Here is a 27,112-nt window from a genome sequence, read left to right as displayed (position 1 = left end):
TGGAAATAATGAGAATGTTGACACATTGTGAAGAATGTAACCAATGTCACTGAACAACTTGCACTGAAATTGTTGAATGAGAACCTAAACTGCTAGGTAAACCTTCACTGAAAACACAATAAAATACTATTATTTATTATGTTTAAAAATCTTGCACAATTAAAAATTATTCAGCTTTTATGCACCCTATGGATTTTCATGCCTTCCCTGGTGAGAGCTGGGATGACAAGTGCCTGGTGTCCTCAAAGGCCTAGAGGCCCCCTGGGGCTGTACTGAGGCTGTCTATGGACTGCCTCTTCCCTACACACAGCTCAGAGGGTGGGGGCGTCGCTGGTCTCGAGGACCACCTCCCCTGTGATGCCGAAGCCCATGCCCCAGCACACTTACATTGTACAGGAGATCAGTCCACCCTTCCATGGTGATGCACTGGAAGACAGTCAGCACTGCAAACAGGATGTTGTCAAACTGAGTGATCCCGTTGTTGGGCCCTTCCCAGTAGGGCTGACATTTGGTCCCATTGGGGCAGGTACGGGCGGGTTCCTCTGTCCCACATGGAGCTGGAGACTCACCCTGAATGTCATCTATGAAAGGGAAGGGGACAAAAGTTAGGGAGGGTCAGGGAAAAGCAGCTCTGAGAAAGAGTGGCCACTATTTTCAATGCTCTTAGAAAAATGGTTATTGGGATGAATTTATTCAGTCTTTTTAAGAAACCAACTTTGGTTTTGTTGATCTATGATTTGTTTTCTATTCCATGAACTTCTTCTCAACATTTTATTATTATTTTTTTTCCTGCTTTCTGTGGGTCTATAGTTGGCTGTTCTTTACCCTATGTTTTGAGTAGGATTAACTTTCTCTTAAGGCTATGCATCCCCTTTAAATGCTGCTTTGGCTGCATCTCACAAATTTTGATGTTTGTTATTATTATTATTATTGTTCTACTAAAATATCTTCCAATTTACATTATTATTTCTTCTTTGACTGATAAGTAATCAAGAAGTATTTCTTAAAAAAAAAAAAAAAAAAAGAAAAAACCAAAATCTTTTCAGACATATGAGGAATTTCCATGTACCTATTATCAGTTTCAACAGTTACGCAATCCAGGCCAACCTTGTTCCATCTATATCCCTCTTCCCCTCACTTTCTCTGGCCACCGGACAATCTGAAAGCAAATCTCAGATATCACATTATTTTATCAATCAATAAATAGCATACTCTTAATTTTCAAGTATGTTTAGAGTTATCTTTTTGTTACCAATTTCCAGCTTAACTGTACTGTCGTCAGAGACTACATTCTGTGTTATGTCAGCCCTTCGACATCTGTTGAGATTTGCTTCATGGCTTATACTATACTCAGTTTTTAAGTGTTTGCGTTTATTATGTGGGTGTTGGGTGCAGATTTTTCTAGATGTCCGTTAGAACAAGCTTGTCAATCATACTGTGTTATTCTTCTGTAACCTCACTGATTTTCAGTTTCTTGAGATGTACTGGGCTTAGGGAGCTGTTCTGGGGGCGAGGGAGACCAGTACACACAGTTCCTACCCTTAGGCACAGGAGCGAAACTTTCTCCCCAAATAGCTGGAGGCAGATTGTGAAAATGCCACAAGGAGAGAGAAGCGTGCCAGTGGGCATCCCTCTCACTGGGAACCGGAAAGCTTGCTGGGGAGGCGGCCACTGGGCTTGGTGCTAAAGGTCAGGTCAGAACTCTAAGATGTTGATGGGGAGGGAGGAGGAGAGAGTGCACGGTTGTCTGGGAACACCTGGAGGTAGATCACAGAATATTCCCTGTGTGTTCCCCATTTGGCCAGAGCAGCAGGTAGGAAAGAGTTATGTTCTGGGAGTGATGAACACTGTTGAAGGCTTTGAAAGAAGAGAGTAACATTGATAGGCAAGAAAACAAATAGTCAAGTGTGTACACTTAAGCTTCCATGAAATAAAAATACATTGCAATGAATATGCTACAGGCAGCAGTACCACCCTTGACTTAGCACAGTGCAGAGGGGATATACACTGGCACCAAATGAATGAACCTTGTAGACCTTGCAAGTATCACTTACACAGAAACTTTCTGTCTGGCCTCACAGTTTCCACTTGTATGCAAAGTGACACCCACTGCTCTGAGACGGGATGCTTGCTCACTGCTCCAAGAAGCAATGACCGTGTCAGCCATGAGTTTAAGTTGTTGGAAACGCCTTCCTCACTTACATGGGACTTGGCTACACAGACTGTTACTTCATAAATACAGGAAGGAGGGCAAAATATTTCAAGGCCCAGGGCTGGGAGAAAAATAATCTCTGGCCTCTTATTTCTTCTTTGACCATGAAGACTTTGACAAAGTTTCTTTTAAACAACTTTTCAGACACACACAGAAATAGAGGGGGTGGTGTGACGGATCCCTATCTACTTATTACCAGCTTCAACAGTTAACCCTCTCTGGGCCAGTCACTGCTTGGAAGGTTGCCTCTTGTCCAAACCTTGTCTGGCTTCCAAGTGTCCAAGTCTGGCTTAGTTCCCAACCCCACAGAGTTCTCTTGTGCTAACCCAGTTAGCACGGTCTTGCTTTTCCTCGGGCCTACGATCTCTCCTGTCTCTTCCTATTTATGGGCTTATAATCACACGTTAGGCTTCAATGCTAAATAATGGTTCAAAATGAGGGGGTCCTGTTTCCTCAAAATATTCTGGAAGCTCTTGGAAAGCAGGAAGGCTTCCCACCTGATGTCTGCATTTCTGCGAGGGGGGCACTGGAACCGGCTCCCCGTATAGGAAGCCGAGAACTTGGCTATCTTTAGCAGCTTCTCCTGTGGTGTTTCTTGATTGCAAGCCCCCCCAACCCCCACCCCCTCTACCACCACCACGCCACACTCTGAGGACTGCTTCTAGAAAAGCAATGGTCCAGAAAGTCTGTGGAATTTGGTTATAAATATATTTTAAAATTAACCTGCTGCCTGGGTGTCTGTATATATCTGTCTCTTACTCACACGCTTTATATTTTTAATCCGCCGCTTTTCAGTCATACTCCTAAATGAGGCTTCGTACCTTCGGCTGTCCCACCCACGCCTGTCCCCTCCCAACCCTACTCAGACCCAAGCCAGCCCTGATCGAAGCCTCTTCTCTGGAGAAAAACCAAGCCAACCCCAAACCAAACCCAGGATCCAGAGTCCTGGTTTCTAGGCTTGTGGCTGGTTTTCCAAGGGGCCCTGCCCTGCTTCCCTTCCTCTGCATTTCCGCCCGGGTGACGCGGCCGGGCGCAGAAATAGCTCTGCCTCAATTAACACCTTCTTCATCGGGGAAAGAAATAATTAGGACATTCCATATTGAGCACACTTCACAAGCCCAGGAGAGAAGGAGACGGGAGGAGCCAGAGGAAAGGAGGAAGGAAAAAAGTGTCTTCAATACCTCTGTCCCACTGGGTGTTCCCTCCCACTAGAGAGGGGGTCTCGGGAGAGGGACAGGAAGGTTGCTGTATGGCTTGCTGCTGTCTTTACTGGCCCACTTGGGGGCCATCGGGCAGAGGAGGTGGACGGGAGCCACTGTGGGGCGGGGTTGTTGTCCACTGCCACCTTTCCCCAGTCACACAGGCCTGGAGTCTCTTCCCCTTCACCCATGGCTCCCTCTGGGCCTCGCTGTCCACGTGGAACCGCCAGAAGCTGGGAGAGACGAGCACGGAGACTCCCCTAGAAGCCTCTGAGGGAGCATGGTCCTGCCGACACCTCGATTTCCTATTCATTCTCCAGATCTGGGAGATGATACCTTTGTGTTGTTTTAAGCCACCTCATCTGTGCTATTTGTTACAGCAGCCCTTAGGAAACCAACAGAGAGAGCAAAGGACTTACATGGAAACATACCCCAAAGCTACTTGCTTCCTGAGTATGGATAGCCAGAGGTGTTGCCTCCCACCTGTTGGTTCAGTGCCAGGCCAGGCTGCCTGTCTCCCTACCCTTAAACCTTCTCCAGTAGGCCTCCAGTATCCTGCCCAGGCACAGGTTCTGACTGGCGGGTGGCAGTGTTTGGGTCTCAGCCATATACATCCCTGAGGCCCCTCAGACATACCCCGGGGGAAGCCAGGAGGGGTTGTCTTGTACCCTTTTCTACAGGGGAATGACCTGTGTGTGACTTCTGGCAACACTACGTCCTTAAATCAGAAGACCACAAGTGAGAGTGGGGTAATGGAGCCAGGCAAGGGCCACCACCCAAAAGCAGTCAGGCCAGGCCCCTTTCTGCCTAGGCTTGCATTCCTTCTCCTGCTTCAACACTCAGCATGGTCTCAGGTAGCTGGATGGTAACTAGGCGGATACTATTGGCTCCCTGTCCGTTATCTTTGCCTGAAAACATGACGATGCCTGGCTGCATGCAGGCGGCCAGACGTGCCATCCAGGGATGGATCAATACCCCAGCTCCCTCACCTGTCGAGTGGGATGACTCTGAGATGCACACTCTACACTGGCTTCCTTTCTAGAGGTTCCCAGAGGGACAGAGCTGCCGCTGTCCATGGTGGTAACTATCTTGCTAAGTCTCTAAGCCTCCTAGAACGGACATAACAAAATACCACAAAGTAGGTGGATTCAAAGAACAGAACTGTATTGTCTGTCTCACAGTTCCGGAGGCTAGAAGTCCAAAACCAGGGCACTGGCAAGGCTGTGCTCTCGGTCTAGGGGAAGGTCATTTCTGGTCTCTATTAGCTTCTGGCAGCCCTGGGCATTTCTTGGTGCTCCTGGGCTGATAGACAGATCCTTACAAGGAGTCTCCCCTGTGTGATCCTATTTCTGTGTCTGTCCTCTCCTTTTATAAGAGACCACTCAGAAGAGATTAGGTTTAGGACCCATGTTACTTAATGGATAACATCTTCGAAGAAAGACTCTATTGCTCCAAACATGTCACATTCACAGATCCAGGGTTTAGGACTTCAACACATCTTTTTTGGGGACACCATTCAATGCCTATAACAAGGGACCCTTACTATCTGCCTTTCCTTCCCGGCCTCACTTCCTTGTTCCTTTGCTGATGTGTGTTAGGGTTACCTCCTCAACACACCATCTGCCCCTGGGCCTGCTTCTGGGGGCCCCCACCCAAGCCCACAGCAACAGCTGAGAGCTCAGCACCGTCCACTCCTGCCTCTCCCGCAGAGGGCAGTAAAGGAGGCTCTCCCCGCTGCCAGCACAAAGAAGCAAGCCTCTGGGCATCCCTTCTGGAAGCACGTCCCCGAAGAAGGAGACCGGGAGGAAGGCTGGAAAAACACTTCCGGCGGCTTGGACCTACCTGTCCCTTCTTCAAAGCAGGTGGTATGAAATTTTCCCATATAAAATTCTAACCCTATGATTGCAAAAATAAGGATTGCAAAAAATAGGAGGAGGCCGATCTGCAGCAGGGGGATCATCGCCTTCATGATCGACTTCAGGACGACTTGTAAACCTGGGAAGACACAGAGAAAGAGAGGCCAGGGCCCGTGAGCAAGAAGCCAGCTCCCCGCATGGAGACTCCGTCAAGAGAACCCGCAGCACACGGGGGTGGGGTGGGTGGGCGGTGAGGGAAGATGACAGAGGGCCACACAGAGGCCCAGCATTACAATAACAGGGACACACCTTCCTCTTTCTTTTTTTTTTTTTTAAAGTACTTTTTATTTTCAAAAGTACTTTGTGTTCCATTTGCTGTCCCATTTCATGACCTTTTGGGCAAGAGAAGGGCAGAAACCCACTGCTTTCTAAGCAAGCCATTTGCCTGGGTGTTGGCCAGCTTCCAGGCAGTGGGAGGATACTTTTCCTAATTTTTTCTTTCTACCAATAGGGGGCATCTTTTCCTAATTCACACAAAGGCTAATCACAGCTCTGCCCAGGAAAGTAGGTGGTGTCCCAGTTCCAGGCTCCATGTGATCTCATTGGCTTCTGGAAACAAGTCCACAAAGTGGGAGCACATATAAAATACTCCCCCCCCCCCATTTTACAGAGGTGGGAAGCAAGGCTAAGACTCAGACCCAGGTCCATATGACTTGAGGTTGCACACCCACACCGCTTCCTCTGTTCTGGGCAACCTAACTCAGAACGACAGGGCATGGTCCTCAAGGTGGGGTCAGGTTAGGACGGACACACCGTACTGAGCACCAGAAGACCTCGAGCTGGCAGGAGCTTGACACCAATCAGTGAGGGACTCTTATCCCAAAAGCCCAGGATCTAGGAGCTTCCCACACTATACATAATGTACCCATGTGGCCGACAATCAAGAGACTCTGAGCCTGAATCTCCTCTGGGAGAGGAAAGGATAAAGCAGATGATATTGAAAATTTCATTCTACTCTGAGTGCCACGACTGTAAGATTCAGAGAATGTTCATAGTAGCAATCACTACTGTTTCCTGCTACCTAGAAGGCAACAAAAGGAGGCTCCTAACTGCGGATGGGGTGATGCCAGATGTCTGTAATCCTTATGTGGCGTCGTTGGGTGGAGCCAATGGTTAAGTGCTCAACTACCAGCTAAAAGGTTGGGAGTTCGAACCCACCCAGAGACTTCTCAGAAGCTGGGCCTCGCAATCTGCTTCCAAAAGGTCACAGCCTTGCAAATCCTATGTCAGAGTGCTACTCTGCCCACATGGGGTCACCATGAACTGGAATTGTCTCAGTGGCAACTAACAACAGCAACATTCCCTATTAGGGAAGTCTGTGGTTAATGTTTGGAGTTCCCAGGTGGTGTTGACTGTTAACGTGCTTGGCTGCTAGCTGAAAGGTGGGAGTGGAGCCCACCCAGAGGCACCTTGAAGCTTCCTTCCCCAAAACTAGCCATTGGAAACCCTACAGAATACAGTTCTGCCCTGAGAAACCTGGCTGGGGTCACCATGAGTCAGAATCTACTCAATGACAAACTTTTTTTTTTAGTGGTTGATATTTAGGTTCAAACATAAAATTTGGAGCCTTGCTTTTTGGTAAGAACTTTCTGTGGCTCTATTAGCACCCCATGATGGAGTGAGACCATAGTAATTGAGGGAAGCCATTGGGGTGGTCCAGGGAGTCCAGAGAATCAGGGCCATGCTGATGGAGTCAGGGAGAGCAGGACTCACATCCTAGCTAGGCTACAGTGTGGGTGCTGCTGGTGCCCCACCCAGACCCCCTTTGCCACTAGGGCACTCAGGCTCCAGCCACTATGGGCCCAGCTGCCCCTCCTCTTGGTGGACTTGCCCTTGGCTTCCCCATCCTCACCCCCAATAAGTGACTGACACAGAAGTCCAAAAGGCCAGCCTCCTTGCCTCCCGATGAAGGACAATTCTGGAGTTCCTCAGGCTGCAGAGTTCTTCATGGGGCCAGGCTGGGGTTGACTCCTGCCAAGGCTGCACCCTTGCTGACACCTTCCCCTGTGCCGTCCTGCTTCCCTGCCTCTCATCCTGCCTCCTGAGAGTGCTAGCTCTCACCTAGCCAAGTCTGCTTCTTGGGAACCCAAGTCATCTACTTGCTGGGTGTGGGACCTTGAGCAAGTCACGTCTCCATTCTGAGCCTCCGTTTCTCCAAGTGTAAATGGGGATTAGAATAGCACTTCCTTCACAGGATTAAATGAGATCGTTCAAACCTAGCAAAGTACTTGGTCTGTCACAGGTGATCTTAGTGGTATTAGCTTTGGGATGGCACTTAAGTATTAAGCTTTGGGATGGCACTTACTATGGTGGCTGGGTTCCTCCAGCCTGGCTAAGGAAGTGTCTTCCTTCTACGAAGACACCTTGCTAATGCTGGTCTAGGAAATCTTATTTGCTAAACATGGATGGCAGCAAACCCAAAGAATGAAGCCAGTAAAAGGTAAAATGGCAATAATAAGATAACCTTATCTCAAAAGCCTGTTGTGAGGATAAACGAGTTTAAAAACTGGAAAATACTTAGAACAATGCCTCACACACAGAGTTTTAGAAATTATTATTATTTTATTGAGGCAGTAGCTATTTTCTAAGCTTACATTTTGTTGCCATACACACACACACACACACACAGTTTTTTTTTTTTTTTTTTTGTAGATTAACCTATACTTAATCCTGACCCTACTTATTGCAGCCATCCCCAAAGGGTGGAACTGAAGCATCTTTAAACAAAAAAAAAAAGAAAGAAAGAAAGAAATAAGAAACCAAACTCACTGCCACTGAGTCGATTCTGACTCACCGTGACCCCCACTGGGTTTCTGAGGTGGTAAATCCTTATAAAAGCAGACTGCACCATCTTTCTTCCATGGAGCAGCTGGTTGGTTTGAACCACCAACCTTCTGGTTAGCAGTGAAATGCCTTAGGCACTATGCCACCAGAGCTTCCTGAAGCATCTTTAGTGGATTAGAAAGCAGCATGGAACAAGTATGGACTCTGGAACTGATCACTATCAAGTTGTAAGGAGTCAGGTAAGCAATTAAACCTTTCAGAGCCTCAGCCTTCTCATCTGTAAAATGGGTACACTGAGCGACTGTGATGTGAAAATAAGACAACGGATGTAAAGCTCTCTCTACAGTGTCTGGTAGATGGCAAAGCACTCAGTAAATGGGAACAGTCATTGATGCTATTGTTTTTGCTCAGGTTTGGAGTCATACTTGAGTTAACTCCTAATTCTGCCACTCCCCAGCCCTGACACTTCCCAGTCACTCTGAGCCTGTCTCCCCATCTGTAGAAGGGAGATGTCAGCACTACCACCTTCATAGGACTGTGAGAACTGAATGGGAGAAGGGGTGGTGCTTAGCATGGCTTCTGGTACACAGTAAACCAAAACCAAACTCATTGCCGTCGTGTCCTTTCCGACTCATAGTGACCCCTCCTCGGGTTTCTGAGGCGCTATCTCTACGAAAGCAGATTGCCTAATCTTCCTTCTGAGGAGTGGCTGGTGAGTTTGAACCACCAGCCTTCTGGTTAGCAGTCAAATTCCTTAGGCACTACACCACCAGAGCTGCCTGATATACAGCAAGTGCTCCATAAATGGATGCTGTGGTTTCAGGTGAGGTACTTGGCTTGGTATCGAGAGCTCACCCAGACATGCAGTTAGGCTCCTGGGGATTGCCTTGGGAGCTTCCTCAAAGAGGAGCCTGCCCTGGTGCAGATGGAAGGACTGAGGGCTCCTCTAGAGATGCTCTGGGGAGGGGAAACTGAGGCCCCTCCTTTCCTGAGCAAACCCCTTGTCAGGGCGGAAACTCACGCACTTGGGATTCCAGACACCAGCTTGAGCGGCCGCAGCACTCGCACTGCTCTCAGCGTCCGTAAGTCAAACTCCGTCCCAACTGTTGCCAAGATGCTGGAAGAAAGAAGCCAAACGAACACAAAGGGTGGGTTTCAAGCCAGAAAGGGGGTGAGGGAGAACTTGGGTTTGATGTTGTCATTCATCATCTGGGTGACCACAGACAAGTGGCTTTACCTCTTCAGGCCTCCGTCTCATCATCTGTAAAATGGTGTGAGTAATATCTGCCTTGTGGGATGAAAGATGAATTACAGAGACCTGGAACAGGTGTGTGGTTGATGGTAAGTGAGGAATGCAGGCTTCCCCATGGCACAGGGCAGAGGTGATGGTCAGTAGATTTCACAACCTATACCTCAGGGTCTTGACCAATCAGAATGAGTTATGGAGGGGCCCGGGGCCCTGGAGGAGGGACTGGGGAGATGGGAGAGTCTTTAGGGACTTGAGGGCAACAGTTCTTTACCAACTGGCAGGGGAACAGTTCAGTATTAAGAGCCCAGCTTACCCAAGTTCAAATCCCAGCTCTGCCGCTTCCAGCTGGGTGACCTTGGACAAGACTCTGTGCCTCTCTGTGCCTCAGTTTCCCTTTTGCATAATGGGATACTAATAGTACTGACCCCTTGAAACAAAGGGCTATGGGGATTAAATGAGTTAACACCGTGTCAATTGTTGTACTGGGATGGCTTGTACACGGCTATGATCCTGGAAGCCATGTCACCAGTATTTAAAATACCAGCCGGTGGACAGCTTTCAGTGGCACGTCTAGATAAGACAGAGAAGGAAGAAAGGCCTGGAGATCTACTTGCAAAAATTAGCCAATGGAAACCCTTTGGATCACAACAGAATACTGCCTGGCAGAGTGCGGGAAGAGGAGCCCCCTAGGCTGGCAGGCACTCAGAATACAGTGGCTGCAGCAATGGGTTCAAGCACACCTACAGCTCTGCCGGTGGTGCAGGGCTGGACAGTGTTTCGTTCTATTGTCCACGGGGTCACCATGAGTTGGAGCCAATGACCATGAACAGCAACACAACAACAATTGTGAAATGCACACAGGATGTGCACTAAACTACTCAGAAACAAATGAAAAACCAAACATAACCGGTATCAGCCTAAAAATGGGCTACAGACTCCAGGTCTAAATGCAAGCAGGGAAGGATCATCGCAATGGTGAGCTGAGTGCTCCGTGGAGATCCTCCTGGCCAGACCTTGGCCTACGAGCTCGTTTTTAACTGTGCTGCTGGTGAGATGAGGGGTCCTGCAGCCCCCGCTCTGCCAGCCCAGGCAACGCCCACACCTGTTTCTGAATGTGACCATTTCAGAAGTAAGTGATATAAAGTGAGCTGTCACAGAGCAACACAGAGGCGAAGCTGTCATCGGAGTTTCAGACGAGGGGCAAGGAATGCTGAAAACCGGGGGTGGTGGGTGGGGGTTCTGTGGCTAAGGAGAAGGTGGCCACAGCAAAGAATCCGCACGTATCTTTGTCTTGTCAGGAGATATCTGCATGTCTTTGCCTGAAGTTTTTCTCCCAAGTGTAGACAAGCATACAGAATTAACAAACTTCCAAAAACCTCACTTAAGTATGGGCCCTACAGGAGTTTCCAGCTGCCCACAGGGGTGACATGCTGGATGACCCACTCACCTTTCCTACCTCAGGATCATGTCTCTCCCAGGTGACCCTCTCTTGGACTCACCTCTCAGATAAACCCTTGTTCAGGGTTGGCTTCTGGGGCACCCTGAACTAAAACAAGGAGTTTACTCAAAGCTTTCTCCTTCTAGAGAAGACATGGGCCTGCCGGCTTGGACTGAATGACTTTCCCAACATCACAAATTGTGCATCTGAGCATCTCTTACGTGACAAGTGGAGCAAGATACGAGACTACATTGCCCTCACAGCTGACACAGAGGAGAGACATTCAACGAAGAAATGCACACAATGAATGAGACCATCCAGGTATGATGCATTCACAAGGGGGGAGCCAGGAAGATGACAGCTTTGAGGGCAGACAGCAGCTGAGGTGACTAATCTGGAGACCCAGAGAGGCCCCCAAAGCTGAGGTCTCATGGATGATGATGAGGAGGAGTTGAGTCCATGGGGACAAAACAAGGAAATGGACAGGAGAGAGAAAGAGCCTAGGATGGGAAAGAGGTTGGCAAATTCAAGGAATGAGATAGGAGTACAGTTAGGATTTGGATGGTGGTGGTGATGGTGGTGGTGGGGATGAGGAGTCATGGTGGTGCAGCGGTTAAGTGCTTAGCTGGTAACCAAAAGGTTGGTGGTTCAAATCCACCAGCCGCTTTGCAAAAGACAGATGTACAGCCTTTGAAATCCTATGGGGCAGTTCTACTCTGTCCTATAGAGTTGCTATGAGTCAGAATTAACCTGATGGCAACAAGTTAGTTAGTTTGTTTTTTTTGGGGGTGGTGAGTGGTATGCTATGAAGAAGGAAAATAGGCAGGGGCCCTAGGTCATGAGATGACTTCAGAGAAATTTCAATTCACTCGATCAATTTACTTGACTCTCACCTCAAGAACTTTCTAATACTAACTCGGGTCCCTCAAACTTGGTCTTACAGATCATTAGATGATGGCCTTATGCCCTTCCCTCTTGGTAGCTATTGGTTAGGAAGAACTTTGCTTTACACAGGGATTGATGACTCTTCATTCATGTCATAAACATCAACAAAGCCTGACAATGTGCTGGGCCCTATCCTGGAAACTGGGGATGTAAGTCATAGAAATGAAGGAGACTGAGAATAAACCTGAAGACCGCTCTGGGTGTCGGGGTGACGAGTATTAAGGAGAAAAGCAATGCAGGGCGGGTGGGAGGGGCATGTGGGAGGTATGGGGTGGCGTGAGGGGAGCGGGTGGCGGCTGTGTATTCTATCAGATGTCCAGGGCAGCGCTGCCCAACAGAAATATAGTAAGAGCTGCCTACGAGAATTTAAATTTTTCTAGTAGCCACATTAAAAAGGTAAAACGAAATAGGTGAATTAATTTTAATAATATGTTTTATTGAACCCAATCTATTTAAAGTATTATCAGTTCAACAAATAATCAACATCCAGTTGCTTGTCAAGTCAATGCCGACTCATGGCAGCTTCATGTGTGTCAGAGCAGAACTGTGCTCCATAACAGTTCCAAAGGCTGATTTTTTTGGAACAGATTGCCAGGCCTTTCTTCTGAGGCACCTGAGTGGACTGGAACCCCTAATCTTTTGATTAGTAGCTGAGGGCTTTAACCATTTGCTCCACCCAGAGACTCCACAATCAGTATAAGATGATTCATAAGATATTTGTACATTCTTCTCTTTGTGGAAGCCTTTGGAATATGGTGTGCATCTTATACTTGCAGTGCATTTCAGTGCAAGAGCTCAGTAGCCACATGTGGCCAGTGGTGGCTGTCCTGCGCACTCAGGGGCACAGAAAGTGACATGTGAGTAAAGACTTGAAGAAAGTGATGGGATGAGCTGTGTGAGTGTGGCAGGAAACACACTTCAGGCAGAGAGATCAGCAGGTGCAAAGGCTCTGAGGTTGGAACATGCCTGGTGTGTTTGGGGAACAGCTGGTGTGGCTGGAATGGAGAAAGGGAAGGGATGAGTGAAAGGGGGTGAGGGCAGGTCATGCAAGGCTTGGTGGGCAGCAGAGAGGACTTGGGTTTTTGCTCTGAGAGAGATGGGAGCCATGGAGGGTTCTGAGCAGAGGACTGCGACTCAACTTGTATTAAAATAAGATCTCTCTGGCTGGGGGACTGAGTAGAGACTGTAGGGGTGAGGGCAGAGGCTGGGATACTGGGGAAGAGGTGGTCCAGGTGAGTGATGAGGCTGGACCAGGAGGCTGTGCTAGATGAGATGACAACACTGTGATGAACGAAACTCCACACTCTGGGGACCATGTAAATAAGTGGATGAGAGTGGTTCAAGTACAAGTCTCTCTGGCCTATGAGCTGTGGGGGCACAGGTGCAGATGACGTTCATGCAGATGGAGAGGACTGAGGACAGCACCATTGTAGAGCCCTAATCTAAGGAGGCAGCAGCCACAGTCACAGGATCCCAGACTTTGGGGTTCTTCGGACTTGGGGCCAAATCCTGGCCCTGTGTTTCTCCTAGTATGACCTTTGCCAACTTCCGTAACTTCTCTGAGCCTCAGAAATGAAGTGATCCGACTTCCCTCTTGCCTAGAACAACCTGGCCCCTACCTCACAGATCATCAGGCCTTTCTTCTGAGGGACCTCTGATGGGACTGGAACTTCCAACCTCTTGGTTAGTAGTCGAGGGCATTAACCATTTGTATCACCCAGGGACTCCACAATATATTTCTCTTTGGATGAGATAGAAGACTTACATACAATCTCCCATACCCCTCTCTAGAAGGACAAGAAGAAGTTAAGAGGACAACAGGAGCAGGCAGGACGGCTCTCTCAGGGCCATGCTGGGGGTGAAGTCAGGTGGGATAGGTGCTGGAGGCTGGGGAGACGGCTCTGCCCCATGGACAAAGGGTAGTCATGTAAGGTTTCGGAGCAGGGAGGGCCGTGGTTAGGGCTAGCGTCGGGAAGGCAACCTGACAGCTGAGAGGACAGATTGGTGGTGATGGAGGCAGGAGTTAGAAGGCAGCGGCAGGAGCAGGCCAGCATAATGAGGGCTGGAACTAGGACAAAGGCAGTGGGAGTACAAAAGAGGCCCCAGGTTATATATAGCTGCCGTGACTGCTGTGTACCGGAGCTCGCTCAGCTCAGCCAATCCTTCCTGCATCTCCACAGTAGGCAGCAGTCGTCCCATTTTACAGAGAAGGGAACTAAAGCCCAGTGAAGTTCACTACACATGGAGGTCCACTCCACTGGGGAGGAACGAACCCAGGGCCACAGTTCTCACTGGCTTCCGTGGATGGAGTGGGGGCTGTGGGGGGCAAGAGAGAAGGCGAGAGTGTGGTCTCCCGGCTCCCTGGTTCTGAATGAACCACCTACTGCACAGGTCACTTGTTTATTCAACTAGTGTTTGTGGAGCACCTAAGATGTGCCAGATACTTAGGTAGGGCCTGGAGATTCGGCCATGAACAAAGCAGACAGTGAGCAAACACACAGTATGCCAGATGGTACAAGAACTAGGCAGCTGCCAGGACAGTGTGGGGTAGGGGACAGGGGAGATGGAGTTACTCCAGGGCTCTGGTCTGGGCTTCCTGGAGGGAGAGAGTCTCTGGGCAATGCAAATAGTTAAAGTGCTTGGCTGTTAACTGAAAGGCTGGAGGTTAACAGTGATGCCTTGGAAACAAGGCCTGGCAATGTACTTCCAAAGCAATCAGCCATTGAGAACTGTATGGAGCATAGCTCTTCTTTGACACAAGAGGTTGCACGAGTCAGAGGTGACTTGATGGCAATGGGCTTTGCTGTCATTTGAGATGGGTTAGATGGAGGGATAGGTTTTGGGGAAGATGAGGTAGCTGGCTTGAGGACATGTTGAGTTTGAGATGCCCATTCCTATAACTCCCTCATTGAAACCTTCCAGTGGCTTCTGTCAGGCTTGGAATACAATTCAAGCTCTTGACCAACGACCACTCTACTGGGACCCTGCAGACCCCTTTGCCTCTGCTTCCCTGTTCTCCAATCACACAGACTTTCAACTCTCCCCTCTTCAAACTCTTCAGGGCACAGCTTAGATTCTGCCTTCTCAGAGAGGATTCCTTGGCACCCTCTCTAGCTAAAGAGACTCTAGGATGATACGGTTTACTCATTTGTATTATCATTCACCTTCCAGAATGCCAGCTCCCTGAGAGCAGAGATCTTTCTAATAGCACTTTCATGGCTTTGTAGGCACTCAACAAACACTTGGTGAATGAAGGAACAAGGAAATGAATGGCAAAGAACATGTCATGGTAGACCAGATACCCAGAGTAGATGGGACACACTGGGGAAGGGCAACATTTGTGAAAAAACAAAAGAGTCACAGAGGCAGAAGGAGGCCAAGGAAGAGAGCAGCATTCCAAGGGGGAGGAGCAGGGGCAAGTTAGAAAGTGTTCTGAGAAAGGTGAGGCCATTGGCCTCCAAGGCAATGCAGATATGGGAGGGATGGAGGGCATCCTTCCAGGGGCAAGCCGGTCACTGAGGAGTATGCCACGGTGTGGGGTGGGAAGCCACGTGGTTGATGGGGGAGCAAAGAGGAGGGCGAGGAGTTGGAAATGTGAGCCTGGCTATGAGCAGAGAGGGTTTCCAGGGTGGGAGAGATCTGAGTATACGTGTAGGTTAAGGGAAAGAAGAGAGTGATGTAGTCCTTGGCTTTTAGAGCTGCACTGCCCAACATGGTAACCACAAGCCACACGGAGCCATTTAAATATAAATTTAAATTCATTTAAATAAAATGAAAAGTTCAGTTCCTCAGGCATACCAGCCGCATTTCAAGTGCTCAATAGCTTCATGTGCACAGTGGAGACAGTGCATTTCCATCATCACAGAAATTCTACTGGATGACTCAAACCCAACCTGTTGCTGTTGAGTCAATTCCGCCTCGTAATGACCCTACAGGAAGGGTAGAACTGCCCCAAAGGGTTTCCAAGGCTGTAAACTTTATGGAAGCAGACTGTCGTACCTTTCTCCTGCAGAGTGGCTAATGGTTTGAACCACTGAAGTCTCGGTTAGCAGCCAAGCACTTAACCACTGTGCCAACAGGGCTCCTTTATGGGCTGGCAATGTTGCCAAATGTTCAACTCACCATTGTTGTAGTTGCCAGTGAGTGTATAACAGAACAAGACGTGGCCTGGTCCTGGCCATCACCACGACTGCTGGCATGTCCACTGTTGTGGTTATGGTGCCAATCCATCTCATTGTGTGTTTCCCTCATTTTCACTGCCCTTCCACCAAACATGATGTCCTTTTCTAACAATTAGTCTTTCCTGATAACAGGTCCAAAGTATGCAAGCCTAAGTCTCACCATCTTCACTTCTAAGGAGTATTGCCTTCTAATACAATCAGGATGCTCCACTGACCCACTAGGACATGGGTTTTCAACTCTCTTGTTCACAGCTGTATCCCCAGCACCTAAACTATGCTTGGCACATGGTAAAAAAAACAAACAAAAAACCCACCAAACTCACTGCTGTCGAGTCGATTCTGACTCATAGCGACCCCTCCTTGGGTTTCTGAGGCAGTATTTCTACAGAAGTAGATTGCCCAGTCTTCCTTCCATGGAGTGGCTGGTAGTTAGCAGTCAAATGCCTCAGGCACTATGCCACCAGAGCTCCCTGGCATGTGGTAGGTGCTCAATAAATGTTTGTTGGATGAATGAATGGATAAATAATGAAGGAGGAGTGAAAATGTAGCAAAGTGTGGAGATAACTAATGGATCATGTTCCAGAAGAAGACAGAAGCTGGGTAAAAGAAGGTACTTACCTTAAACTAGGAAAAAGATCATGGAAGACACTGAAGGTTATCTACCTAACACCCCTCCACTACCCTTAGTGGCAGAGGGCACACCTCTCCTCACAGACAGAAACTATGCCCAACAGGCTCTTTCCCAGGGTTCCTTGCAACAGAGCAATTGTCACATGCAATGGCCCAATCATGTGTCTGACAGGACCTGAATGGAAGTCCACTGGGTACTTCTGTGAGAGGAGTCACATGGCAGGAGACCATCCCAGATGGTTTCGTGTCCACAAGGGTTGGTTAGGTAGAAAAAAGGACTTGCCTTAAACTATGGCTTAAATTCATCTTGGCACTGAGGCAGCCATCTTGGGATTAAAGGGTAAAGGTTCCGAAGTCATTCTCTACCATGAAAATGGCAGGGTGGAAAGACAGAAAAGGTTCCTTGGAGATATTGCTGAACTATTGTACCAACCCTAAAACTTCCCAGCCTCCAGACTTCTTGAAATAAGGCAACAAACACCCTGTATAGTGGCTGAGAGTCAGAGAGCCTGGGGGCAGAGCCTGGCTCCTTCAACCACTAGCTATGTGGCCTTGGGCAAGTCATGCAACCTCTCCATGCCTCAACTTCCTCAGCGGTAAGGTGGGGATGATAATAGTTCCCCTTGACAGGTTTCTGGGAGGATTCACTGAATTAACTTATGTAATATACTGGAATTTACTTCCATAGTGATACTGCCTCAGAAACCCAAGGAGGGGTTGCTAGGAGTCGGCCCCAACTTGATGGAAGTGGTGGGTCTGATATAAACATTTGGGAGCTCTGGTGGCATAGTGCCTAAGGCATCTGACTGCTAAGCAGAAGACTGGTAGTTCAAACCCACCAGCCACTCCTCCAAAGGAAGACTGGGCAATCTACTTCCGTAGAGATACCACCTCAGAAACCCAAGGAGGGGTCACTATGAGTCAAATTGACTTGGCAGTGGTGAGTTTGGTTTGATTTATATAAATGTTTAAAAAGCTCTGGTGGTGTAGTGGTTAAGGCATTTGGCTGTGAACCAAAAGGTCAGTAGTTCAAACCCACGAGCTGCTCAGCAGAGAAAGATGAGGCGGTCTGCTTCCATAAAGATTTACAGCTTTGGAAACCCAATGGGGGTCACTATGAGTCAGAATTGACCCCATGGTAGAGAGTTTGGTTTGGTTTTATATAAACATTTACACAATAACTACAACAACAGACTCAAAAGCACCAAGGATCGTGGAGATGATTCAGATGCAGGGAAGGTTCTGCTCGACTGTACAAGGAGTCACCAACACTCAGAGCTGACTTGATGGCAACTAACAACAACAACAACAACAACAACAACAACAACATATAAATGTTTGCTTTTATCATTACCATCATTTTTGTTGTATTACCTGCAGCTAAGTTATACCAGAGCCAACTGAAAATGGAACCAATATTCTTTGCTGTTAGTACCGTTTGCAGGCTGTGTGCTTGTTGTTTCACACACTGAGATCCCATTTTATGCCCCAGCATCTTTACCAGGGGAGTGTTCCATTCTCTCAGTGACAGGGAAACTGAGACCTGGAGGTGCTAAGCTCCTTGCCTCTCTAATCACACGGCTAAAAGGGGGTATGTGGCTCCCGAGTCTGGCTTTACCTTTGAACACAGGAAGGAGCTCGATTTTCCTTTGCTAGTTGAGAGTTAGGATGTCAATAAATATTTACAGCAGAGTGACTAACATCTGTCAGGTGGGTGAGGAGGGGAACACGTGCAAAGGCGGTTAGGCTGGAGAGATCATGAGAAAGGATGGAGCAGAGGACAGGAGAGAGAAGGCGATGGAGCGCAGAGGATGGAGGTTGGTCCTCCCAACCTCAGGTTTCATGAAGTATCTGTCCCTCATAGACCCAGATGTAAACCTTCCCGAGAAGACAGATTTCTGTAACTGCTTTCATACAGTTTATGTTCTCACTGTTCATAGGTTGTGCACATCCCTCTTTTGAATTCATTCTTCTACCATCTGGCTTTACCTTCTATTGGCAAAACTATTTTTAGAATTCCCTGTTTTTAGACCCTCAAATGCAAAGAGTTAAATTAATCACTCTCCTCCATCATCGTCTTTGGGCTGTGCAATGCCTTGCTCTTATTCACGCATTCACATGCGCACACCTTCATTCTCTCTTATCTCCATAACCTGTTGCTGTTGAGGTCACAGCGACCCTGTAGCGCAGAGCAGAACCGCTGCCAAGGATTTCCAAGGCTGTGATCTTTATGGAAGCAGACTGCCACATCCTTCTCCCACAGAGCTGCTGGTGAGTTTGAATTGCCCTCCTGGTCAGCAGCTGACCATCTAACCACTGCACCACCAGGTCTCCTTATCTCCATACCCTACTCTTACTCTTTTTCCTCAAGAGCAACAAATGCAATGTTTAATTGGGTCTAATTTGAGTGGCTTTTTGAAAAACAAGTGTGTTATTTTGAGAGTGTCTATTTTTAATTTACATAATGGCACCAAGTTATTCTGTTATTTCCTGTTTTCCCCTAGAACCATGTTGTTAAGATGCACTCATATCTAGGGTCAAGGGCTCTGAGGCGCTCCCTGGTCTCCCTGGATGCACCTACAACGCTTACTTTTCTATCCCCTAAGGATGGACTCTGGGTAGCCACCAATTGCCTTATGACAGATGGTACTGTTATACCTGACTCTCAGACCTGGTGAGAGTCTCCCCGAGGTGGGGACGTGGCATTAACTACCAATTGGACTAAGTACTGTCAATGACCCTCCAAAGTGACTGCCCAGGCCACACCCCCACCAGTAGGGCAGGGGACTCCTGTGTCCCCACATCTCTGCACACCTTAGCTTATCCACCTTTCTGATTTTTCTGGTATAAATAGCACAAAGAGATATTTGTTTTAATTTTCATCTTTTTGAATCCAAGTGACTTTGACCCCCATGACATATCTTTATTAGTGCTTCCAACTTCTCCCTAATTTGCCTGCTCACATTTTTGCCTATTTTCCTCTTTGGGTGTTATATTATTCTTGTTGACTTGCAGAGTTTCCTTGTATTGTCTTTTTTTTTTTTCAATGATTTAATTTACTCTTGTTGCTGGGGTTATATATCACAGAACATACACCAATCCAAGTTTCCACATGTGCCACTCAGTGACACTGATTACATTCTTTAGCTCGTAAAGCCATTCTCACGCTCTTTTGCTGAATTCTTTGTCCCCCATTAACATAAACTCACCATCCTCTAAGTTTCTCATGTAATCGTTTGAGTTGCTGTTGTCAGTTTGATCTCATATACCAGAACCAAAAAAACAAACTCACTGCCATCGAGTTGGTTTTGACTCATAGTCGCCCCCACTGGGTTTCTAAGGTGGTAAATCTTTACAGAAGTAGATTGTCCCATCTTCCTTCCACTTGATCCCACAGAGATGGCAGTATCTGTACGGAAGCAGATGGCCCAGTCTTCCTTCCAAGGAGTGGCTGGTGCATTTGAACTGCCAGCCTTCTGGTTAGTAGTCAAGTTAAGTGCCTAAGGGACTATGCCACCAGAGCTCCTAGATGGTTCTTAAAAGAGCGTAATGTTCAAGGCAGACATTGTTTACTTAAGCTAAACTACTGTTTGGTTTCAAGAAGACTTCAGGGGGATATTTTTGCCTTAAGACTTAAAGATTATCTCAGAGCAATAGTTTTAGGGGTTCATCTAGCCTCCATGGATCCAGGAAGTCTGGAATCAATAGGAATTTTCAATTATGTTCTGCATTTCCCCCCCCTTTTGATCAGGATTCTTCCAGAGCCTTTGTAGTGTATTGATTAGCGCTGTCCAGTAGAACTTTACCCACATTCCTTATCTAAGCTGTCCAATGTGATGGCCACTAACCACAAGTTGTTATTGAACAGCTGAAATGTGACTAGCATGAGTGAGGCATTAATATATATATTTTTAAAAACTGTGGTAAAATATATAAAATTTGCTAGTTTAGCCATTTTTCAGTGTGCAATTTAGTAGTATTAATTACATTCACAACATTGTGCAACCATCACCACTTTGTTTCCAAAACGTTTTCATCAGCCCAAAGAGAACCTCTGTATGCATTCAGCAGTAATATTCCCTCTCTCCCCTGCCCCTGGAAGCCACTAAGCTACTATCTACCTGTATGCATACCTTTATGCCTATTCTAGATGGACTGAGTTTTTAATGTTATTTATTTTTAATTCATTTAGCCACTATTTGACAAATACATCTTCAGTTTTTGAGATGCTCTGGTAGTGTAGTGGTTAAGGCATTTGGCTGCTAACTAAAAGGTCAGTGGTTCGAACCCACCAGCCACTCCACAGGAGAAAGATGAGACAGTTTGCTTCCATAAAGATCTCCAGCCTTGGCAATGTACCAAATGTGAGCGACCAATATGGCGGCAATGAGGAAGAGAAAGACATAAAGAGGTACATGGGAGGTAGAGACAACAAATATGAACCCTTTTGCACATACAGTACTGCGTTGTCAGTAAAGGCAAACATGGGTATATGGGTGGATAGATGGGAGGACAGGCTGAACTATTAGGTATGTCTATGAAATAGGGAGTGTATCCAAGAACATGTATAGGGTTGGCATACAATGGTCCTATAAGTTTATGTGAATGATCAGAATTCCCAGGTGTATAGTAGAGCTGACAAGGGACAAGGTTGTGGTCACCGCTTGGTCACAGCCAGCCACCCATAGGGATGGAGTAGTTGAACCTGTGGGCTTGGGACCACAGTCGGAGGGGACATCAAGCTCAATTGGCATAACATACTATACAAAACACTGTTCCACCTCCTACTTTGGTGAGTAGCAACTGGGATCTTAAAAGCTAGCAAGCTGCCATCTAGATGTAACGATGGGTCTCTCCTTATCTAGAGCAAAGAAGAATGAAGAAAACCAAAATTCATGGAAACAATTAGTCCTAGAGACTGGTACACCATCTGATCTGCAGCCTATATGACTATGAGACCAGAAGAACTAGATGGTGCCCGGCTATCACTGTCATCCACTTGGAAGGGGATCTATGTAGAAGATCCTTGATAGAGAGGGAGTACAATGTGGAACAAAACTCAAAATCATTTGGAGAAAAAAAAAAAAAAGAAAAAAAGGTGGGGACCAGGTTTGCTGGTCCAATAGAGCCTGGTGGAACCACTGAGACTATGGCCCCTAGATGCCCTTCAGGTCTGGAATTGAACCCACACCTGTGGTTTCCAGCCAAACAAAAGACAGGCATATGAGTTGAACATTTACCTGAGGTAGATACACTCCTTGGAGAGAACAATCATGGGAGAAAGAAGGGCTGCTTATGCACAGGGAGACAGCTCAGGGAGCAGGAGTCCATGGAGGGATAGATACAGGGAAGAGGTAACTATGGGGAGGAAGTTGGAGAGAAGCTGTTGCATTGTGGTAAACTGTGGTCAATGTCATGACACAAAGTATACGTGAACTGCTGTATTGAAAGTGAATTTGCTCTGTAATCACCCAAATCACAATAAAAATAATAATTAAAAAAAAAAAACCCAAAAGCAAAAAAAAAAAAAGATCTCCAACCTTGGAAACCCTATGGGGCAGTTCTAACTCTGTCCTAGAGGGCTGCTATGACTCAGGATTGACTTGATGGCATTGGGTTTGGCTTTGATTTTCTTTAGTTCTTACCATATCCCAGGCACTATTCTATATGATCTGTAAATATGAACTCATTTTAAAACACACAACAACTCCATGTGGTAGACATTTTACTGATGAGGAAACAGGCATTTAGAGGTTGAGTATCTTGCCAAGGATTGATAGCTAATGGTGGAGCCTGGGTCTACCAGCAGGCCCTTGAGTTCCTCCTGAACCACATGCTTTATGTCTGTAATTGCACAAAACATCTTAATTGCAATACAATGAAATTTTTTTTTTTTTTTTTTTTTTTTAGAGTTTGTGCTTTTAAAGTAACTTTCAAAGGGTTGCATGGCTCTTCTGCATTTTCTTCTCTGAATGTGAACGTTTTACCATTCATATTAGGCCCTTCCAAGCTCCTTATCCTTCTGCATGGAGCGGCTCTTCCTTGTATTTGTCTTTTAAAGTAGAGGATTGAACAAAAGGACACGTTGCTATTTTGGGTGGCTCCTGAAGCCCTCTTAAAGTGCAGTATTTTCTTAAATAAAGAGGGCAAGAGTGGATGCAAAAACCCAAGAAGTCAGAGAGGGAAGGGATTCTAGAAAAGACCAGTGCTCAAGAGGCTGAGTTCCTCAGGGGCAGCAAGAAGGGGCTAGTGGAGCTGGCGATTAGTGAGTCCCAGGCATCTTGGGGACATCACTGCATTTCCCCGTGGGTCACAGGGCTGAAGGAGGCCACAGAACAGAAACTTCTCCTTGAAAAGCCCAGATGAGGAGTGGAGGAAGATGCTCCTGTGTGTGCAGGAGGGTAGATGTCTTACAGAGAGAGGTGATCTGCCCAGGTTTGTGGACAAAGAACAAGCTGTCAACAGTGAAGGAGAGACTGAAGGTCTCATCATTTGATGGGGTAACACTCTTGAGGAAATGGGAAGTCTTCAATTTAATTCCTGTAATGGACTTAATTATGCCTCCCCCCTCCATAAAAAGGACACACTGAAGTCCTTAACCCTTGTACCGATGAACATGACTTTGTTTGGATCTGTACCTTTGAAGATGTTATCAGTTTAGTTAACATGATGTCATCTGGAGTAGGACGGGTCCTAATCCAATGAGTGGTATCTTTGTGAAAAAGGAGAGAGACACAAAGACAGACACAGAGGGAAGACAACCATGTGAAGACGGAGGCAGAGACTGGAGGGATCTACAAGCCAAGGAATGCCAAGGTTGCCAGGAGCCACTCAAGGAAGGAATCAACGTGGCTGACACCTTGAGTTTGGACATCTAGCTTCCAGAATTGTGAGAAAATAACTTTCTGTTCTTATCAGCCTCCCCGTGTGTGGTACTTTGTTTCAGGTGCCCTAGGGAACCCATACAATTCTCAAACATTTATTGGGTGCTGGGTGGCACAATGGTTAAGGCATTTGGCTGCTAACCAAAAGGTTGGTGGTTCAATCCCACCAGTTGCTCTGTAGGAGAAAGATGTGGCAGTCTGCTTCTGTAAAGACTGACAGCCTTGGAAACCCTATGGGACAGTTCTACTCTGTCCTATAGGTTCACCATGATTTGAAATCAACTCAACTGGCAGTGGGTCCTGGATCAAAATAAAAACAAAAGCTAACTCTCATACATAGCTGATGGAAAAATGGTTAGCAATTACCACCGAAGCAAAACAGATTTCTCCCTAGACCCAGAAACGCCACTCCTAATACCGTTCCCAGAGGAATGTGAACCGTGGCCACCAGAAGACATATCTGTGTGCTCTCAACACCTGCTGTAATGGCCCCAAACTGGAAAATGCCCCAAATGCCCACCATCAGGAAAATGGACAAACAGGCAGTTCTAGGTACCCAACAAGGAGAAACAAATGATCAGCAGCCACAGCCACTTGTAGGGGAGTCTCACACACACAACACCAAGAAAAGGATGCCAAAGCGGATGTGCTGAGTGAGTCCAGGCACTTAAAACTCAAAAGCCAGCAAAACCAAACCAGGATGTTAGGACAGGTTACTGTGACTGGAGGGGTGTGGGAGATTCTGGAGGCTGGGGTGTTGTCGATCTGGGTGCTGGTGACTCGAGTGTGTTCACTTCCTGTACCTGTTTGGTATGTGTACTTTTCTGTACATTGTAAAAATAACAACAACAAAACCCAACCTGTTGCTGCCTCGTGGAGATCCATGTGTTACAGAGTAGAACTGTGCTCTCTCCACAGGGATGCCTTGACTGTAACCTTATCTGGAAGCAGATTGCCAGACCTTTCTTCCTTGGTGCCACTGGGTAAAATCAAAATGCCAACCTTTAGGTTAGCAACTGAGCACAGAACTTTGCACCATGCAGGGACCTTCATGTGTATGTTATAGTTCAATACAAAAATCAGTTACTGTAGTGAACAGGAACCAGACAAGGGTGTCCTCTATCACAACTTCTATTCAACATTGTACTGGAAGTCCTAGCCAGGGCAATAAGGCAAGAAAGGGAATTCAAAGCATCCAATTTGCAAGGAAGAAGTCAAACTATCCCTATTTGCTGATGATATGATCCTGTACCTAAAAAATTCACGAGACTCAGTAAAAAATCTACTGGAACTAATTGAGACATTTAGCATCATGGCAAGATACAAGATCAACATCCAACAATCTGGTGGATTCCTCTACACCAGCAAAGATATTGCTAAAAAAGAAATAAGGAAATCAATATCATTTATAACAGCTACAAAAAAAAAAACAAAAAAACTTGGGAATAAATCTTACCAGGGACACAAAAGACCTGTACAAAGAAAACTATAAAACACTACTTCAAGAAACCATAAGAGAGCTACATAAATGGAAGAACATACCATGCTCGTGGATAGGAAGATTGAACATTGTGAAAATGTCAGTTATACCCAAAGTAATCTATACATTCAATGCAATCCCAATCCAGATCCCATCAACATTTTTTAAGGATATAGAAAAACCAATCACTAACTTTATATGGAAAGGAAAGAGATCTTGGACAAGTAAAGCAGTATTGAAGAAGAAGAACAAAGTAGGTGGTCTCACACTGATAGATCTCAAAACTTACTATACAGCCACAGTAGTCAAAACTGCCTGGTATTGGTACAATGGACAGACACATAGACCAATGGATTAGAATTGAGAACCCAGAAATAGATCCATCGACCTATGGTTAGCTGATCTTTGACAAAGGGCCAAAATTCATTAAATGGGGAAGAGAATGTTTGTTTAATAAACGGTGCTGGCAAAACTGAATATCCATTTGCAGAAAAATCAAACAAGATCTGTATCTCACACCATACACAAAAACTGCCTCCAGATGTATCAAAGACTTAAATGTGAAACCTTAAACTATAGAGTTCCACAAGGAAAATCTAGGGACAAATTTAGGGGCCCTAATATACAGCATAAATAGACTATCAAGTATAACCCAAAATGCTCAAACAGCAGAAGAGAAACTAGATGAATGGGACCTTCTAAAAATTAAATTTTTAAGTGCTTCCAAAGACCTCTCAAAAAGAGTCAAAAGAGAACGTACAGACTGGGAAAAAATATTTGGCAATGACATATATAACAAGGGACTTATCTCTAGAATTCATAGAAAACTCCAACACCTCAAAACAGAAAGACAAATAATCCAACTAAGAAATGGGCAGAAGACATGAATAGACACTTCACACCAAGGAGGATATGCAAGTGGCCAACAAACATATGAAGAAATGCTCATGATCATTAGCTATTAGAGAGATACAAATCAAAACAACAATGAGATACCATCTTGCCCCAGCACTAGTAGCAAAGTTCAACAAGACAGAAAATAACAAATGCTGGTGAGGATGAGGAAAGATTGGGACCCTCATACACTGCTGATGTGACTGTAAAATGGTACAACCACGGTGGAAAGCAGTATGGCAATTCCTTATAAAGCTGGAATTGAAAACACCATTTGATCCAGCCATTCCATTACTAGGTATATATCCTAAAGAAGTGAGAGCCATGACAAGAACAGACATATGTACACCCATGCACATCACAGCACTATTTACAATAGTCAAAAGATGGAAACAGCTTAGGTGTCCATCAACTGAGGAATGGGTAATCAAACTATGGTACATACACACAATGGAATACTTTGTGATGCTAAAGAATAACGTAGAATCTGCAAAACACCGCAAAACATGGATGAACTCGGAGAACATTATGCTGAGTGAAATAAGTCAATCACAGAAGGACAAATATTGTATTAGTTCATATTGTAAAAGTCAAGGGAAGGTTTATATATGGAAGGAAATTTTCTTTGTTGGTTACCAGGGATGGGAGGGGAGGGGAGGGAACACTGTTAGATAGGTAGAGACAAGGATTGATTTGGGTGAAGAGAAGGGCAATGTACCAAATGTGAGTGATCAACATGGTGGCACTGAGGAAGAGGAAGACATAGAGAGGTACATGGGAGGTGCAGACAATGAAGATGAACGCTTTTGCATATACAGTATGTGTTGTCAGTGAAGGCAAACATGGGTATACGGGCAGATAGATGGGTGAACAGGCTGAACTATTAGGCATGTCTATTCAGTGGGGAGAATTCTCAAGACCATGTATAGGGTTGGCAGACAATAGTTCTACTAGTGTATCTGTATGTTCTGTAAGAATTCCCAGGTGTATAGTAGAGCTGAAAAGGGACAAGGTTGTAGTCACTTCTTGGTCACAGACAGCTACCCAGAGGGACCAAGTAGTTGAAACTGTGGGCTCGAGACCATAGTTGCAGGGGGCATCAAGCTCAACTGGCATAACATACTACACAAAACATTGTTCCACCTCCTACTTTGGTGAGCAATGACTGGGATCTTAAAAGTTTGCAAGCAGCCATCTAGATGCAACAGTAGGTCTCTGCCTCATCCAGAGCAAAAAAGAATGAAGAAAACCAAAGATTCATGGAAATAATTAGTCCTAGCAACTGGTATACCATGCGATT

At 46.2% G+C, this 27,112-nt stretch overlaps 1 protein-coding gene across 1 annotated transcript in view; it reads right to left on the bottom strand.

Moving 5' to 3' along the window:
- CACNA1A (calcium voltage-gated channel subunit alpha1 A) overlaps positions 1-27,112 on the bottom strand; it is a 285,317-nt gene that overhangs the window by 147,238 nt on the left and 110,967 nt on the right. Inside the window, exons 4-6 of the mRNA XM_007954375.1 lie at positions 9,137-9,228; positions 5,254-5,406; positions 388-581 (exon numbers count right to left, since the gene is read on the bottom strand). Coding sequence (XP_007952566.1) covers positions 388-581; positions 5,254-5,406; positions 9,137-9,228 — 439 coding nt within the window. The remainder of the gene's footprint in view (positions 1-387; positions 582-5,253; positions 5,407-9,136; positions 9,229-27,112) is intronic.

This window comes from Orycteropus afer, unplaced genomic scaffold (assembly GCF_000298275.1).
Source record: "Orycteropus afer afer isolate SDZICR_OR568_19922 unplaced genomic scaffold, OryAfe1.0 scaffold00460, whole genome shotgun sequence".
Taxonomy (NCBI): Eukaryota; Metazoa; Chordata; class Mammalia; order Tubulidentata; family Orycteropodidae; genus Orycteropus; species Orycteropus afer.
This window is presented reverse-complemented; position numbering and strand designations above follow the sequence as displayed.